Source organism: Zootoca vivipara, chromosome 3 (genome assembly GCF_963506605.1).
Source record: "Zootoca vivipara chromosome 3, rZooViv1.1, whole genome shotgun sequence".
Classification (NCBI taxonomy): Eukaryota; Metazoa; Chordata; class Lepidosauria; order Squamata; family Lacertidae; genus Zootoca; species Zootoca vivipara.
Window position 1 is genome coordinate 118,434,018 of NC_083278.1, and position 18,045 is coordinate 118,452,062.

The 18,045-nt window shown below is 48.8% G+C and overlaps 1 protein-coding gene across 2 annotated transcripts in view; it reads left to right on the forward strand.

Moving 5' to 3' along the window:
* SCARA5 (scavenger receptor class A member 5) overlaps nucleotides 1-18,045 on the forward strand; it is a 95,433-nt gene that overhangs the window by 49,664 nt on the left and 27,724 nt on the right. For both annotated transcript variants that reach the window (XM_035110732.2, XM_060273202.1), the window contains exons 4-5: nucleotides 6,928-7,602; nucleotides 11,433-11,513. In XM_035110732.2, the coding sequence (XP_034966623.1) occupies nucleotides 6,928-7,602; nucleotides 11,433-11,513 (756 nt within the window). The remainder of the gene's footprint in view (nucleotides 1-6,927; nucleotides 7,603-11,432; nucleotides 11,514-18,045) is intronic.

The following is an 18,045-nucleotide window of genomic DNA, read 5'->3' on the forward strand; positions in this document are numbered from 1 at the left end:
AAGTGCAAGTAGATAAATAGGTACCGCTGTGGCGGGAAGGTAAACGGCGTTTCCGTGCGCTGCTCTGGTTCGCCAGAAGCGGCTTTGTCATGCTGGCCGCATGACCCGTAATCTGTACGTCGGCTCCCTCGGTCAGTAAAGCGAGATGAGCGCCGCAACCCCAGAGTCGTCCGCGACTGGACCTAATGGTCAGGGGTCCCTTTTTAAGTACATTATAAATTGTTCCCATTCTTTTTTTAAAGTTCTTGTCCTCTTGGTTCCTGAGCTTTCCAGTAAATTTAGCCATTTCAGCATCTACTTGGTTTGCTAGTCTTCCCTGGTTGGAATTGTTTCTTCCTTCCATCTCTGGGCTAGTAGCATCCGGGCTGCTGTTTTCTTCCTTTTTCCATCTTTATGTCCCAACACCCCTATTTCCAATAAGGAGGGGTTTTTTTTTCATAATGTAGCCTCGCAGACACAAACAGTCTTATGCAAAATGTTTGCTCTTGCGACCACAAGTGAAAGTATTTTAGCCTGAGCTGCAGTTCTTTCCGTGAAAGGTGACCTTCACACAGGTCCACCTTTATGCTACTATTTTTGCATGTCCAATTTTTGCTTGTCCGATGAACCGTTCAATTTCTCCTTTCCTGTTTTCATTTATACACTCCCATCTTGTGTGTTTGCACCTACATTTATCCTTTGCAAGCCACTTTAGTCTAAAAATTGTTTTTTTGCATGGGGCAAGGGAAGGAAGCAAGGTATAAATATGTGAACTGAAACAGCTCATAGCCTCTGGGTGTGGCCTCTCAAACTGGGCGCCAGAAATAGATGTGGTCTTGTCTAGCGGGGCAGCTCTAGACATCTCAGTGGCTGAGGCAGAAACCTCTTTTCTGCAATCAAGCGCTACATAAATTATATGAAATAAATAAGTAAAATCCAAATTGCTTCCTCTTTTCCACTAACAGCCATGGGAAATTAATGGACAATCAGTGGCTATTAGCCATGATGACTGTGTCCTGCTTTCACTGCAGAAGCAGTATTCCTCTCAATACCAGTTGCTAGGAGTGGGGTTGGACTAGATGACCCCCAGGATCCCAACTCTACCATCCTTAAGAAGCAGCTCCTAGGATTCTTTGCAAAACCCTGTTTCCACCTCTCTCCACTTTAAACAAGTGTTTTTTGTCTCCTGCTTTTGATGGGTTGACTAAACTGTTCTCCCTTTTCCCTCTGACATACTTTTAAATATTTAAAATACTCAATACTTTCCCTCCCTAGACTAAACATCCCCAGTTCCTTCTGACTGCCCTCATGCCATTTGTGCTCAGTTCTCTGAAAACATCCTTCTGGAATGAAGAGGCGGTTCTGCGGCTTCTCTGAAGGCCAGGAGATGCCACCTGGCTTATATTTATCTCCTGTTTGGCACTCACTGATTGTGGGACAAAGCCTTTCGTGTTTGCAGTCCCAGATCTGAGATGGTCTTTGAGCTGGGTCAAGAGGTTAGTAGGCTCTGGTGCCTCTGAAAAAAGTTTGTAGGGGAGGAACATGTGATAGTGGTTAAGAGTCCTCTCCATGTCTCATTCCCCCCTGATTCATTTCTACACATTTTTGCAGTGTGTCCATTTATATATTCATGGAAATTAATCATTTGAGTGCAATGGCATGGAGAAAGCGAAAAGTTTTCCTCCCTTTCTTGTAACACTCCTGGACATGCAATGAAGCTGAAGGTTAGAAGGATAAAAGAAAGTCCTTCTTCAGACAGAGCATAGTGGAACTGTGGAACTCCCTGCCCCAGGAGGCAGCGATGGCTACCAACTTGGGTAGCTTTTAAAAGAGGATTAGATGAATTCATGGAGAACGAGAGGCCTGTTAATGGCAACTAGCCAGAATGGCTCTGCCCTGCCTCCACAGAGGCAGAAATGCTTCTGAATACCAGCTGCTGGAAGCCTCTTGTACCCAGGTCCAGCTTGTGAACATCCCATAATGGGCTTCTCATTGGCTACTGTGAAAACAGGATGCTAGACCATTGGCCTGATCCAGCAGGCTCTTATGTTCTCCTAATAAACACATTTTTGTGCAATGTTTTGATTGTTGTTGTTTAATCGTTTAGTCGTGTCCGACTCTTTGTGACCCCATGGCCCAGAGCACGCCAGGCACTCCTGTCTTCCACTGCATCCCGCAGTTTGGTCAAACTCATGTTCGTAGCTTCGAGAACACTGTCCAACCATCTCATCCTCTGTCGTCCTCTTCTCCTTGTGCCCTCAATCCAGTGTGGTGTAGTGGTTAAGAGCGGTGGACTCTCGTAATCTGGGGAACAGGGTTCGCGTCTCCGCTCCTCCACATGCAGCTGCTGGGTGACCTTGGGCTAGTCACACTTCTTTGAAGTCTCTCAGCCCCAACATCAAAAAAACCAAGATCATGGCCACTGGTCCCATCACCTCCTGGCAAATAGAAGGGGAAGAAATGGAGGCAGTGAGAGATTTCACTTTCTTGGGCTCCTTGATCACTGCAGATGGTGACAGCAGTCACGAAATTAAAAGACGCCTGCTTCTTGGGAGAAAAGCAATGACAAACCTAGACAGCATCTTAAAAAGCAGAGACATCACCTTGCCGACAAAGGTCCGTATAGTTAAAGCTATGGTTTTCCCAGTAGTGATGTATGGAAGTGAGAGCTGGACCATAAAGAAGGCTGATCGCCGAAGAATTGATGCTTTTGAATTGTGGTGCTGGAGGAGACTCTTGAGAGTCCCATGGACTGCAAGAAGATCAAACCTATCCATTCTTAAGGAAATCAGCCCTGAGTGCTCCCTGGAAGGACAGATCGTGAAGCTGAGGCTCCAATACTTTGGCCACCTCATGAGAAGAGAAGAATCCTTGGAAAAGACCCTGATGTTGGGAAAGATTGAGGGCACTAGGAGAAGGGGACGACAGAGGACGAGATGGTTGGACAGTGTTCTCGAAGCTACCAACATGAGTTTGACCAAATTGCGGGAGGCAGTGCAAGACAGGAGTGCCTGGCGTGCTATGGTCCATGGGGTCACGAAGAGTCGGACACGACTAAATGACTAAACAACAACAACAATCCATCTGTTTTGGTTTTCTCCAGGTTCTCATTTTTCTTGTGCCCTCCAGCCAGCTGAGGTACGAAAAGGCCCACCCATTTGTCTCCATGGCAACAGAGCGACCTCTTTGGATATGTTCATGGTACTTGCCTAGCCAGCCAAAGCCATTATCTCGACAAAGGAGCTGATTTGGCAGGCCTCCTCTTAGCCATTCTACCCTCACAGAAACAGGATTTCAGGTTTGGAAGGGACCCATACAATATGTTTGTATGCAATTTTGCCTAAGATGCAAAGTTCGGGAGAACTGCATTGCAAAATTCAGAGCAGTGCAAATTTCAAAGGAGAGCTGTGCTCTGCTTCTCCCATTGCATTCAAACGTGTCGATGAAGAAGGTCTGCCTCTCAAGGTGGGCTGAATCTTATTCCTTCCGCTTCTCTAGACTTTGGGTTTAAAAGGGCTTAGTGTATCCCTCTTTGGGATCATCTCTTAAAATTCCCTTGCCCTTTAATCTCAGCTTCTTTGCCAGGCTCAGTGATTGGCAGCCCCAGGGATCCTGCCAGCTTCCCACTCCAGAACGCCCACAAACCTCAGCTGGAGTCAATTACAGTGTAGAGAGTCCAGCCAAATTGCCAATCCAGAAAGAAAACCTGATTATTAAGCAATTAAAAGGAGGAGGCAAGCAGGACAGGCAGTGCAACCTGGTCCTTTCGGCCTTCTTTTAGGACCTGAACATTTTTAAACAGCTGGGCAGCAAAAACCCCAAGGAGCTCCCAGCCTTCTGTGATCTTTACTTCACACCCCCAGAGAGTCAGAACTTGGGATGCAAAGAGATCACTTCCAAACTCTGCTAGAAAGTTCGGCTTGTGATAGATGTGCTTTCCAAAGTTCTCTGTGCATGTCTCGTAAATGGTTTTATTTTAGCTAAAAACCTTTCCAAACCGAGGAATATTTAGAACTCGGCAAGAGGTACTCGACAATGCAATGAGAAAACAATGAAACACTACCATAAAATCAATTTTCTAGTGGGTTTTCATTGTGGTTAGCCATCCCGACTGGCATGGAGATACCGGGGGGCGGGGCGGGGGGGCGGGATGTGGATTTTTGCATAAATAGATAGCAGACACTAAATGAAATGAAATGAATGACAATTCGTGTCATTCATAGCCACGAATAGCCTTGTCCTCCATGAATTTGTCTAATCCTCTTTTAAAGCCATCCAAGTTGGTGCCCATCACTGATTCCTGTGGCAGGGAGTTCCATAGTTTACCTACATGCTGCAGGAAGGACTTTCTTTGATCAGTCCTGAATCTCACTTCTGTATTGGTGGGTGGCATTGCCTTAATAGTTTTCCGGCGTAGGGGTGGAGGTACGCCTCCTCACCCCTATGTCATGGCCGGCTGTGTCATCTGTGTTGGGAGGCAGCCCCAGCCAATCAGCCGGCAGGGTGGGTGTGGCCGCGGGACATTTCATCTTGGCGCGGCCGGCCGGCTCCCTCTTCATTGCCTCTTCGTCAGATCACCCAGCCCACCCGCCCTCTTTTCGTGCTTTGCTCCGATATGACCTTGCCATGGCAGTTGCCGGCCGCCATGTTGTTGGGGCTGGGTAGGGATTTTTTCCACTTGGCAAATTGGCACCAGCCACTTGGTTTTCGCCTACCTAGTAGCAATCGTCACAACTTTTGTGAGGTTAGGCATTGGGTAAGCCTTTGTTTGGTTGGAGGGGAGGTTGTTGCCTCGCCTGCCCCTCTTCAGTAAGGGTATCCTGTTAAAGGAATCTGGGGTATGAATACTGTCCGAAGCCTGGGCATGGGCTAGGGCCATGTCACAACCCCTACGGGGACCCCTCAGGGTGGTGCCACCATCTGACGTAAGTTACAGGGCACCCCCTATTGGTGATTTACCCTCCCGTGGCCTCCCTGCAGATGGGCAGGAGTCAAGATATAGCCTGGCTTTACCCCTGTCATGGTCCGGTCGGCGGGCGGTTGAAGCCCTGATTGAGGACGTCAGGACCAGAGGCAAGATGGTGATGTAGAAGCAGGAACAGGTGCAGGGCTGAGGGTCCAGTAGCAGGCAGTCACATGGTCAAGGAGCAAGGCAGAGGTGAAGGTCTGGGAGTCAAGGAGCAAAGCGTCGGCAAGGCAAAGGTCCAAGGGTTGAGGAGCAAGGCATCAGCAGGGCAAAGGTCCAAGGGTCGAGGAGCAAGGCGTTGGCAAGGCAAGGGTCCAAGGAGCAAGAGGCCAGAGGCAACCAGGCAGGGATAGCGTTGCCGTGGCAAAGAGCTGAAGGGAAATGCTGAGCTTTTATCCCTCCCAGCTCCTGCCACCAGGTGCAGTGAAATATCAAGTGGCCTCACCTGAGTGGTCACTCCTTGCTTCTCCAGCACAAGCTGAGGTCTTCACCTGAGTGGCCACTTCTTGTTTCTCCAGCACAAGCTGAGGCAGGCCCCAGTCCTGCAAAGCACTACAGGCCCCAGAGCCTGACTCCTGCCCATACTCCTGAAAACCCCAATGTCTAAGCCAAACCGCTCACATCTGTAATCAATAAAGTTGTGGCCTATTTCAACCCATAAACCAAAATACTCCATGTCAGTGTGATTTATTGTTCTCCTGTGAACTTTGTGGCTCAGGTGCCTTGGTGCGCATTAGAAGCAAAACTTTCCTCTACCCGCTTCCTTACCTTTTCTCCAAATAGTCCCAAACACTGCAACTTTTCTTCATAGGAGAGTCACTCCCATCACCTCGATAATTTTGTTTGCTGTTTTCTGAACCTCAGAGGCAGTCTCTAAGGTAAACCTCTGCAACCAGCTACTGAGGACTACAGCTCTGACACTGTAGTCCAAAACAGCTGATGGGCGCCAGGTTGCAGAAGACACTTCGAAACGTATGTTTGACCCATGTTGCCACCACTGCCCCAAGTACAGGGAGACATGTACTGAGGGATCTATGGCTGGAGGTGGTTGGAGGATGGATGGCGGCTAACAGATTGAGATTAAATCCTGACAAGACAGAAGTACTGTTCGTGGGGGACAGGAGGCGGGCAGGTGTGGAGGACTCCCTGGTCCTGAATGGGGTAACTGTGCCCCTGAAGGACCAGGTGCGCAGCCTGGGAGTCATTCTGGACTCACAGCTGTCCATGGAGGCGCAGGTCAATTCTGTGTCCAGGGCAGCTGTTTATCAGCTCCATCTGGTACGCAGGCTGAGACCCTACCTGCCTGCAGACTGTCTCTCCAGAGTGGTGCATGCTTTGGTTATCTCCCGCTTGGACTACTGCAATGCGCTCTACGTGGGGCTACCTTTGAAGGTGACTCGGAAACTACAACTAATCCAGAATGCGGCAGCAAGAGTGGTGACTGGGAGCGGCCGCCGAGACCACATAACACCGGTCTTGAAAGATCTACATTGGCTCCCAGTACGTTTCCGAGACAATTCAAAGTGTTGGTGCTGACCTTGAAAGCCCTAAATGGCCTCGGTCCAGTATACCTGAAGGAGCGTCTCCACCTCCATCATTCTGCCCGGACACTGAGGTCCAGCACCGAGGGCCTTCTGGTGGTTCCCTCGTTGCGAGAAGCCAAGTTGCAGGGAACTAGGCAGAGGGCCTTCTCGGTGGTGGCGCCTACCCTGTGGAACGCCCTCCCAACAGATGTCAAAAAGGAAAACAACTACCAGACTTTTAGAAGACATCTGAAGGCAGCCCTGTTCAGGGAGGCTTTTAATGTTTAATAGATTAATGTGTTTTATTCTTCTGTTGGAAGCCGCCCAGAGTGGCTGGGGAGACCCGGCCAGATGGGCGGGGTATAAATAATAAATTATTATTATTATTATTATTATTATTATTATTATTATTATTATTATTCCTCTGTGCCTTGAGATGCCTCTTTCTTCTCTCCCCAGTTTCCAGGCCTCAGAGCTCTCCAGAAGACCTGAAGGTGCTAACGGGGAATGTCAACCGGTTAAACGAAAGCTTCCGGGACCTCCAGCTGACGGTCCTGCAGCAACCTCTCAAAGGGGACTTCCTGGACCACATCTGGCGCCTGCAGGACCTTCTTCAGAACCACTCTGACTCTCTCCTGCTGATGACCAGCTCCCTTCAGAAGCTGGAAGGGGCCCTCGGGAGCTTGCGGTCCCAAGCGGATCAGACAGACCGGGCGGTCTCCGGCCTACGGGAGGCCTTGAACCAGCAGAGTGACTTGGCACAGATGGAGATCTACAAGGTCTCCGTGGAGGGGAACAGCAGCCGACTCCTCCTGAGGCACCACGAGAGCTTGCTGACGCAGCTGGCGTCCCGGGTGGAGGGCTTGAACGACCAGCTGACCATGGTGGGTGGGGAGGTGGGCAGCATGAACCGGACCCTGTCCTACGACGTGGGCATCCACCACACCCGCATCCAGGACCTGCAGGTCCTGATCAGCAACGCCAGCGAGGACGCCCGCCAGATGCGCCTTGTCCACATCGCCATGGAGCAGCAGCTCAAGCACGAGCTGGCCATCCTCAACAACGTGACCGAGGACCTGCGCCTCAAGGACTGGGAGCACTCCATCGCCTTGAGGGACATCTCGGTCATACGAGGTAGGGGTGGGGCGGGAAAGGCCAGCCGTTCTCACCGGGAATGAGTGGGCAGGGGGACGCTCATCAAATTTGCAGGGGACAAAATAGAGGGTGGGGGAGGTTATTGGTTTGTCTCAATTATGTGTTTTATGGTGGGGCATGTGCAGAGTGCCCCATCCCAATGCCAGCAGAGTGTGCCAAAAGAACAAAGCAACACCAAACCATTCTAGGAAGAGTCAGTTGCTTTACTTGCAGTATAATGCAGTTCCAGTTACATAAAGTTGTATGTGGAGTCTCCTTGCAGCATATAGACCAGGCATCCCTAAACTTCGGCCCTCCAGATGTTTTGGACTACAATTCCCATCATCCCCGACCACTGGTCCTGTTACCCAGGGATCATGGGAGTTGTAGGCCAAAACATCTGGAGGGCCGCAGTTTGGGGATGCCTGATATAGACGATGCTCTGAAGCTTGCCTCAAGCACATCAGCATTTATACTGTACAGTGGTACCTCAGTTTATGAACACAATTGGTTCCGGAAGTCTGTTCATAAACTGAAGCGTTCATAAACTGAAGCAAACTTTCCCATTGAAAGTAATGGAAAGCGAATTAATCCGTTCCAGATGGGTCTGTGGCGTTCATAAACCGAAAATTCGTAAACCGAGGTGTTCATAAACTGAGGTTCCACTGTATATTGTGGTGACTCATTCTCACATGCTTGCTGACTCGTTCTCCCATGCTTAACTAGCTGCAGGTGCAGGACAAGTCACGGCCAAGTTAAACAGCACACCAAAACCAGCCCTTTCTCGTCCCTTTTCCTCCGCATGCATAAAACCCCCATATAAATTAACATTTTATGTTTTCATCTCGTATTTTTATGCTGCAAACCACCCTACGGATGAAGGGTGGTATACAAATTTAACAAATAATGATAATATGGAAATGATGATAATAGATTGGGAGGGGCAGCTAATAACTCAGGAGCTAGAATCAGGATTCCAGATGACTTTAACAGATTGCAGAACTAGGCCAAAACTAACAGAATTAAATTCAGTGGGGTTCCGAATGTCAGGTTCTACTGATAAGCAGGAAGAACCAGGTGCACAAGTATAAGATGGGGGGCACCTGGCTTGCCAATAGTACGTGTGAAAAGGATCCAGGGGTCTTGGTGGACCACAAGTTGAACATGAGTCAACAGGGTGAAGCAGCAGCAGCAAAAAAAGGGGCTAATTCTATTCTAGGCTGCATCAACTGAATGAGTGTCCAGATCAAGATAAGTCATAGTCCCACTCTATTCTGCCTTGGTCAGATCACACTTGGAGTCCTGTGTCCAGTTCTGGGTACCACCATTTAAGAAGGATAATGTACAGAACAATGTGACCAAGATGGTAAAGGATCTGGAAACCAAGCCCGATAAGGAATGGCTGAAGGAGCTAAAAATTGAATTCTTAAAAATGCGGAACAAGGATTATTTGGCATCTGTAACAGTCCTAGTTCTGTCATAGGTATGAGCTTTCGTGTGCATGCACACTTCTTCAGATACATGCACACGAAAGCTCATACCTATGACAAACTTAGTTGGTCTCTAAGGTGCTACTGGAAGGATTTTTTTAAATTTTGTTTTGACTACGTCAGACCAACACGGCTACCTAGCTGTAACTAGTCCTAGTTCTGCAGATCAAGTGGGCATATATGAGGGTAAGGTAGGTAAAAGGTAAAGGCAAAGGACCCCTGGATGGTTAAGTCCAGTCAAAGGCGACTCTGAGGCTGCTGTTTACCTTCCTGCCACAGTGGTCCCTATTTATCTACTTGCACTGGCATGCTTTTGAACTGCCAGGTTGGCAGGAGCTCACCCTGTTGCGGGGATTTGAACCACTGACCTTCTGATCGGCAAGCCCAAGAGGCTCAGTGGTTTAGACCACAGCGCCACCCAAGTCTTTTATATATGAGGATAAGGGGACCTCGTAGGTAATGTGCATTGTGTGCTATCCAAAAACCTTTAAATGATTTTTAAGTGATCAGGAAGAAAGAGAGAGGTGGTCTGAGGTGTCACTTTAGGCAAAGGCTTAGTAGAAATTTTCACTGTCGGTATTTGGACCTGTCCCATAAACTCGAGCAGCAAAATCTGCCATCCTAGGCAGCCTAGGTGGGGTGGGAGCCATTGATGCTGCATTTTCCCATCTGGTGGAAACTCATGTGCTCCGCCGATCCAGGAGCTTTCCTTTTGGATGTTGTGCCCAACCCTCTGGATTTCTAATATCGGGATTGGCTTCACCACAAAGGGTTGCTGGGGATTTACTTTAGCAGATGGAGTCAGCGCACTAAAAGGGGAGGCCTCTCGCTTGCCTTTGGGGGTTCATTGTGGAGACGGATGGGGGGGGATTGGACCAGCATCCCCCAGAAGCTTGTGCACAGAGGGAATGGCTTGCGGTTCTTTGAATGAGAAGCCTTTTCCATTTGGGACACCCTGAATCCAGCCATCTGTGAATCGCCCTGAGATCGTGTGACAAAGGGCACTATCAATAATTCTAGAGTGTTTACTGGCCCAGTATACCTGAAGGAACATATCCACCCCCATCATTCTGCCCGGACACTGAGGTCCCTCCCTGCGAGAAGTGAGGTTACAGGCAACCAGGCAGAGGGCCTTCTCGGTGGTGGCGCCTGCCCTGTGGAACGCCCTCCCGTCAGATGTCAAGGAAATAAACAACTATCTGACTTTTAGAAGACATCTGAAGGCAGGCCTGCTTAGGGAAGTTTTTACTATTTGATGTTTTATTGTATTTTTTATATTTTTGTGGAAGCTGCCCAGAGTGGCTTCCATATTAGTAGTAATACGGTAGTAGTAGTGCTGCCACGGTAAATGATTGAGTCTTACAGATGTGGGGTGGGCATGTGCCCCCTGTAAACAGGTCAATTCCATCCACCGAAGTGGTTGAGCTGGCACTTATGGGACAAGGCGATCTTGTGGGTCAACTGGTCCGCAGAACACGACATTCCTGAAAATGAGCATGTACACGTGTGCACACTACCGTAATTCACTGCATGATCGTTGCCACCGCATAATCATCGCACCCCATTGTTTGGAAATAAAAACAGGCATAAAAAAGGTGACAATTATGTGGTGAATCCCATATAATAAAGTGCAAGTGTCTCTGCGTCCAGTCCCTGTGTCCCTGTGTCGACGCTACTGCGCATGTGCCCCACGGACACAGGGATTGGACGCAGAGACTTGACGCACACACACACACACACACTCTCCCCACCCCCACCCCTCTGCCTACCGTTTCCCTCGCAGTCCTCAGAAGAATCACGGCCTTCTCCTGGGCGCCCGCTGGCCAGCTAGGCTCAGAGGAGCGCCCTAACGAAGCAGCAGCCGTTGAAGGGGCCAACCGGCCCCCCACACGCTGCCGCCGCCGAAAAAGGCTGAATGTTCTAGCGCCCGTTTATTAAACGGGCTGAATGACACTAGTGTGATAATATTAAACTAGTCTGTACTAGATTGGAAGTTCCTGTTTCCAAGCCTTTGGAAGGCCCAAACTGCATGGCTTCTCCATTCGTGATGTTGCTGGTTTGGTTCTTGGACCTGGGGGCAGTCGCAGGGGCAGAAACGGGGCCAGGTCAAAAACTGGGCAGAGATCAAGACCCATGGCTGCTACCAGCAACTAGACGCTTGGGCCAAGCCCTCACACCAGTGGCTGAGATTGTTGAGAAAAGTGTAAGGTCCGGGCTTCATAGAACCATAGAACTGTGGAGATGGGCGATGCAGGAATCCCAACGAATTTGGGATCTTTGTGAAATCTTGGTGGGTTTGAAATGAAACCAGGGCTCATCGCCCTTCTCTTTCCATTTTAGGGCCACCTGGACCGAAAGGGGATCAAGGCAACGAAGGGATGGAAGGGGAGCCCGGTCCTCCTGGCTTACCTGGCCTGCAAGGTGAGGCATCATGCATGGCAGATTGCGCTCCTCCTGGCTCTGCTAGTGCTCTGTTTGCCACAGCTGTGTGTATACTAAATGTCCCAATTCTAGGCATTTTCTTTGGACTTCCTAGAGGAGAGGACTATCGATGACAACTAACCAGGGTAGCTCTTCTCTGCCTCCACTGGATACCAGTGGCTGGAAACTCCAGGAGGCCCTTGAGCTCGGATCCTGCTTGCAGGTTTCCCATAGGCATTTGGTTGGCTGCTGTAGGACCACTAGATGGGCCACTGGCCTGATCCTACAGGCTCTTTCGATGTCCTTGTTCAAAAGATCTCAGGTAGGAGTTGACGGGCAAGGTGATTCTGCCTGAAATTTTGGAAGGATGCTGATAGCATTGGTCTAGGTCAGCCTTTCCCAACTTGGTGCCCTCCAGATGTTTGGGGGCTACAGAACCCATCAGCCAGCACATCGGAACAAACATCAGCCGTAAGTGCTCAAAATATTTCTCTCCGAAAGGGCCCTACAGGAGAGTCTCTGCATCTTTTGGCTGCAAAATTCAGTTTGTGGGTTTCTGGTTAGCCACTGTGAGAGCAGGGTGCTAGATTAGATGGACCACTGCTGGCCTGATCCTGCAGGACTGCCTTTACACTCTCCTGCTCTTAATGCAAGCATTCAAGGTGAATCCACTCTCGCCGAGATTCAGTTTCTCCCTAACAGCTCTTATCCTTTCCATCTGATCGCAGGCCAGTCGCCCTCCGTGGTTCCATTCAAACAAACAAGAACGCTTTCTTCTTCGCTGCCTTTGCTTGCGGAAGGTCTTGAGTTTACCCTGGCACTGCGTCACTAACCACTAACCAGATGGCTCGCAGGCAGGAAGCAAAGGGTTAGCCTTAGCAGCGGGGAGGCAGATCTCTCCTCTCGGCTTAAAAGACTGTGTTGGGGCAGCAGGGGAATGAGCTATCTCTCTGGGGGGCTCCCTCTCTGGAAGAAAACCTTGGCACATGGAAAAGGGGGTGCGTGGTCGCTCGCAAGCTCTGGTATTTTCCAGGGTCTTCCGATCTGTTTTGTGGGTTTGGAGTGAGCTGCTTAAAGTTTCAAGAAACTCCCTCTCCCCCCCCCCCAACCTCCTTCGCCGAAACCGCTGTTTGTAGAAGTGAAATTCAATTAAAGCCCTGAAGGAAAACACGATTTTCTAGCTAAGTGGAAGCTTATGTTACGTGCTCTCTGAAAGCTCTTGGCTGGAGGACAGAGTGGCACCATTAAACCACCTGTAATTGCCTGAGATTTCTGGCACGGCAGAGTTATGGGAGAAATGGCCTGGGCTGGATTTAGATTTCCTGGGGGCACCCAGTTGCCTGGGAGGGGGTGGAACAGGAGAGGTTGCCTTGCCGTGATTGCTTGCTGGGTTTTTATCTTGGGCCATGCCCTGTGTGAGGTCCGATTTTAGGGCTGGGGCTGGGCTGGGATGCCCCTGATCTCTTGCAAAGCTTATCCTGCATTTCCCAGTGGGTATTCCTCAACTTATGTTCTCACAGAATTCAAGAGTTGGAAGCGAGCCTGAAGACCATCTACCGTAGTCCAAACCCCTGTAATGCAGAAATTTGCAGCTGTCCCATACGGGGAATGATCCTGCATCCTTGGTGTATTCAGAATTGTACTCTAACTAACTGAGCTATTGGTTTCAATAAGGGCTCGCCCACAATTTCCATTTGAGCCATGCCTAGAAAATATGACTCTTTAGCAATAAATCAGAGTTAATACCAATCTGTGGGAAACTCTTCTTTCTTTCTTTCTTTCTTTCTTTCTTTCTTTCTTTCTTTCTTTCTTTCTTTCTTTCTTTCCTTTCTTTCCTTCCTTCCTTCCTTCCTTTCTTTCTTTCTTTCTTTCTTTCTTTCTTTCATCTGTCATGTTTGTATTTTGAAAAAATTATAAATGTTTTTTAAAGTAAGGGTAAAGGTACCCCTGACCATTAGGCCCATTCACCGACGACTCTGGGGTTGTGCACTCATCTCGCTCTATAGGCCGAGAGAGCCGTTGTTTGTCTGCAGACAGCTTCCTGGTCATGTGGCCAGCATGTCTAAGTCACTTCTGGTGAACCAGAGCAGCGTACGGAAACGCTGTTTACCTTCCCACCGGAGCGGTACCTATTTATCTACTTGCACTTTGACGTTACATAGAATCATAGAGTTGGAAGAGACCACAAGGGCCATCCAGTCCAACCCCCTGCCAAGCAAGAAACACCATCAAAGCATTCTTGACATATGCTTGTCAAGCCTCTGCTTAAAGACCTCCAAAGAAGGAGACTCCACCACACTCCTTGGTAGCAAATTCCACTGCCGAACAGCTCTTACTGTCAGGAAGTTCTTCCTAATGTTTAGGTGGAATCTTCTTTCTTGTAGTTTGAATCCATTGCTCCGTGTCCCTCCTCTATATGACATCCTTTTATATATTTGAACATGGCTATCATATCACCCCTTAACCTTCTCTTCTCCAGGCTAAACATACCCAGCTCCCTAAGCCGTTCCTCATAAGGCATTGTTTCCAGGCCTTTGCCCATTTTGGTTGCCCTCCTCTGGACACGTTCCAGATTTCACCCATAGAACCCATAAAATGGGCATGCAGAGTTGAAGAGTAGCCTGAATTTGGACTGGTCATGTTGTGTGGATGCCTGATGATTGTCTTCCAAAGCAACTACTCTATTCCAAACTTAAAAATGGAAAGCGTAATGCTGGTGGTCAACAAAAGAGGTTTAAAGACTCTTTCAAGGCAAATCTTTAAAAATGTAGTATAAACACTGACAACTGGGAAACACTGGCCTGTGAGCGCTCCAGTTGGAGAACAGCCTTTACCAAAGGTGTCATGGGCTTTGAAGACCCTCAAACTCAGGACACAAGGGAGAAACGTGCTAAGAGGAAGGCATGCTTGGCAAATCCACACCGTGATCAACTCCCACCTGGAAACCAATTTCCCCACTGTGGAAGGACATGCGGATCCAGAATTGGCCTCCACAGTCACTTACGGACCCATTGTTAAAATCGTGTTTATGGAAGACAATCTTACTCAGCTACGAGTGATCGCCAAAGAAGAAAGAAGACTTTGACGTGCTTTCAAACTGCTAGGTGGGCAGGAGCTGGGACTGAACAACGGGAGCTAACCCCATCGTGGGGATTTGAACCGCTGACCTTCTGGTCGGCAAGCCCTAGGCTCTGTGGTTTAGATCACAGCGCCACCCACATCCCCCCTTTTTTAAGAAAACCCACTAAAGAGTGGGGGGGGGAGTGGACAAAAGGAAGCCCTAACTACGGTAAGGCCACTTAGCGGGTTCATGGCAGAGGCAAGATTCGAACTGAGGGCTGGGAAAGACCGCTGCCCCAGACCCTGGATATCTTCTGCCAGGCCCTGTAATGGAAAGTCCAGAGGTAAACAGGTCAGTGGCCAAGTTCAGTTCGAAGCATCTTCCTGTGATCCTTTTGACATTTGTCTGGAATCTTCCCTGTTGCCATTGAGACTTGCCCTGTCTGAATGCATTTTCTGCCGCGGATGAGCAGAGCAGAGCAGAGCCTGGCTTTGATTTGATTTAATTGATTTCATTATCTGTGCGTGGGCTTTTTGGGTTTGTTGAATTTTGCAGTCTAGGATTTATCGTTCGTAGGACCGCTTTTAAGTTTTTTAAACATTACATTCCCTGATGTTTGCTCCTAAGATTTTTATGATTATTATTTTTGTGGCTATTCCACTTAATTCCCGTTAGTATAGCTGGCTTGCCTGTTGAGATTCGGGTGGTGCCTGCTGTGTTGTGCACCAAATCTTTAAAAAGAGAGGTATTTGGAGCCTTTCGGGTTTTGATAATGGCCATCCAAGACCAGTTTAGGTGTAATGAGGTCGATATGAGGCAATATGACTGCCCGGCGACTGTAATGGAGATATAAGAGCAGCCCTTATGGCTTCCATTGGCCCAAACCCAACTGCATATTTACCGTATCCTAAGCAATTTTCTCCAAGGCCAATACCAGCACAGGTCCTGATAAATCCAATGCTATATATCCATGGTAAAATCCATCCACAGACTGCTAAGGGCCTCAACAACAGAAAGGAATCCCCCAAAATGTTGAGAGGCAGCCCGAGGTCCAAATATCTGGGGAAAGAAGAACAAGCTCAATCAACCTCATCTCCCTTTTTTTTTTATTCCGGCTTGTTCTTATAACTTTTGTATATGTTTGCCCTTTTAAAACTGCTTCTCCGTGACCATAATAAACTGATTGACTGGCGGAAGAACAAGCTAATCCCTCGGTTTGGTTCCGTCGGGCTCCCACGTTCTAGATTGTGAGAACGTGAGATGAGCCTGCATGCCCAGGACTGTCAGGATGTTGGAGAGTGGGGCCGGAGTCTCACTTGGGAGAGGGGGGCAGTGATTTGAGAGGACCTGTGCCACCCAGGAGGCGAGTCGGAGGCAGGAAAAGCTTCGGAGGTGAAGGGTGGAGCACAGGAGGGGTCGAAAGAAGAGGAGGAAGAGGCAACTGAAGGGATAGGTGCTTCCCCACCCTCTCCTGCACCCCTGCCTCCCAGAACCAGAAGGGGACTGAAAAGAGAGGAGCAGAGGATGTTTCCACGCAGGCACAGTCTCAAGCTGCAGATAGTTTCAAAGAGAGTGAATTGGGCAGGTTCTCCTCACTATGCCAACTGATTATCCCATCCTTTCTTCTGCATCAGATGGTCAACTGCTGCCCTGGGTAGTTATCTTTCCACAAGGGCCAACATTGATGCTGAAATCCAGCATTGCCTGAGCTCTGCGAGTGCAACTTTCTCCTGACTGAAGTGCAGAGTGTTTGAGGACTGGGACATTTGCAGGGAAATCAAAATGCTTGCTTACAAAGCTATTGTACGGCCAACCTTACTGTATGCTTGTGAAACATGGACCACTTATAAACGCCATCTCCAACTCCTCGAAAGATTCCATCAATGGTGTCTCTGAAAAATTTCACACATCACTTGGGAAGACAGTCGAACTAATATCAGTGTACTGGAAGAAGCAAAGATCACCAGTGTTGAAGCAAGGATTCTTCAACATCAACATCATTGGACTGGACATGTTGTGTGGATGCCTGATGTTCGTCTTCCAAAGCAACTACTCTATTCCGAACTTAAAAATGGAAAGCGTAATGCTGGTGGTCAACAAAAGAGGTTCAAAGACTGTCTCAAGGCAAATCTTTTAAAAAATGTAGTATAAACACTGACAATTGGGAAACACTGGCCTGTGAGCACTCCAATTGGAGAACAGCCTCTACCAAAGGTGTCATGGGCTTTGAAGGCACTCGAACTCCCGCCTGGAAACAAATGTCCCCACTGTGGAAGGACGTGTGGATCCAGAATTGGTCTCCACAATCACTTACAGACTCACTGTGAAAACCGTGTTTATGGAAGACAATCTTACTCGGCTACGAGGGATCGCCAAAGAGAAAAGAGGTCAACTGCTCCTGCGCTTCACAAGCCCACCAGCTTCTCCCCAGCAGAAGCCACTTGGCATTCCAAGCAGAGCAGGCAGGAATCCAGACGAGATTAAAATCTGTGCCAGGATTCACTTCAGCTCCTCGCAACTGCCTCTCGGTGAATGAATGTCTCATCTCACCTCTTAATAGATCGTTGTGCATCTTAGCAGGCCTTGCTCCTGTCAGAAGTGATCTGTCCTAAGGAAGGGGTCCTTCCCACGCTCCTGGAGATTAAGAGCTAAGTGGCCTCAGCATCTTATCTCATTGACATCCACGGGGCGGGAGGCTCTCCAACAAACTGTCTTCCCCTCGCAATTTAGAGAAAGCTGACATGGATCGTACCTCTGGGCACCGAGTCCTGTAATGTTGTGTTAACGTAAAGTTGGAAAGGAGACTCTAAACTATCCAGATTCCTGGCCGGGCTTTAAATGAGCTGTTACCGCACAAGGAAAAGGTCTCAAAGCCGCTGCAGGGCCTCCTCATTGAAAACATATGCCTGGCACCCCCCAGGATCTTGGCAAATGGGATGGCAGGCTGCAGTTAGTGGGTGAGACAGTGTGGCATAGTGGTAGTTGGGACCTGGGAGAGACCAGGGTTCGAATGTCGCCCCTCAGCCATGAAGCTCAGAGGGTGACCTTGGGCCAGGCTCTGCCTCTCAGCCTAACCTACCTCACAGGGCTGTTGTGAGGATTCGATGAAGGGGAGAGCAATGTGAGCCACCTTGAGCTCTGTGAGGAAAAAGGCGGGATAAAAATGCAATAAAGAAAGAAATTAGTGGGGGTGGAGAAAATGCCAGAATGCGGCCTCATAACTCCAAGTTTCAACTGCCTCGTTTGCGTTGAGGCAGGTGGGCTCCTTCCACCTGGGGAAGGTATTTCTGTAGTAAGTGGGCATGAGATTCTGGCACCCAACTCCTCTTGTTAATTATGCTGTTTTAAATGTGCATTTTTATATTTGACTTCACTTAGCAATGGCTGGGTCCCCCCCCCCCGAAATGTTTAAGATTTTTTTGTTAACTTTGTTTGTGTTAAATATGTTTTCTGTAGTTGACTTCCTTTGTA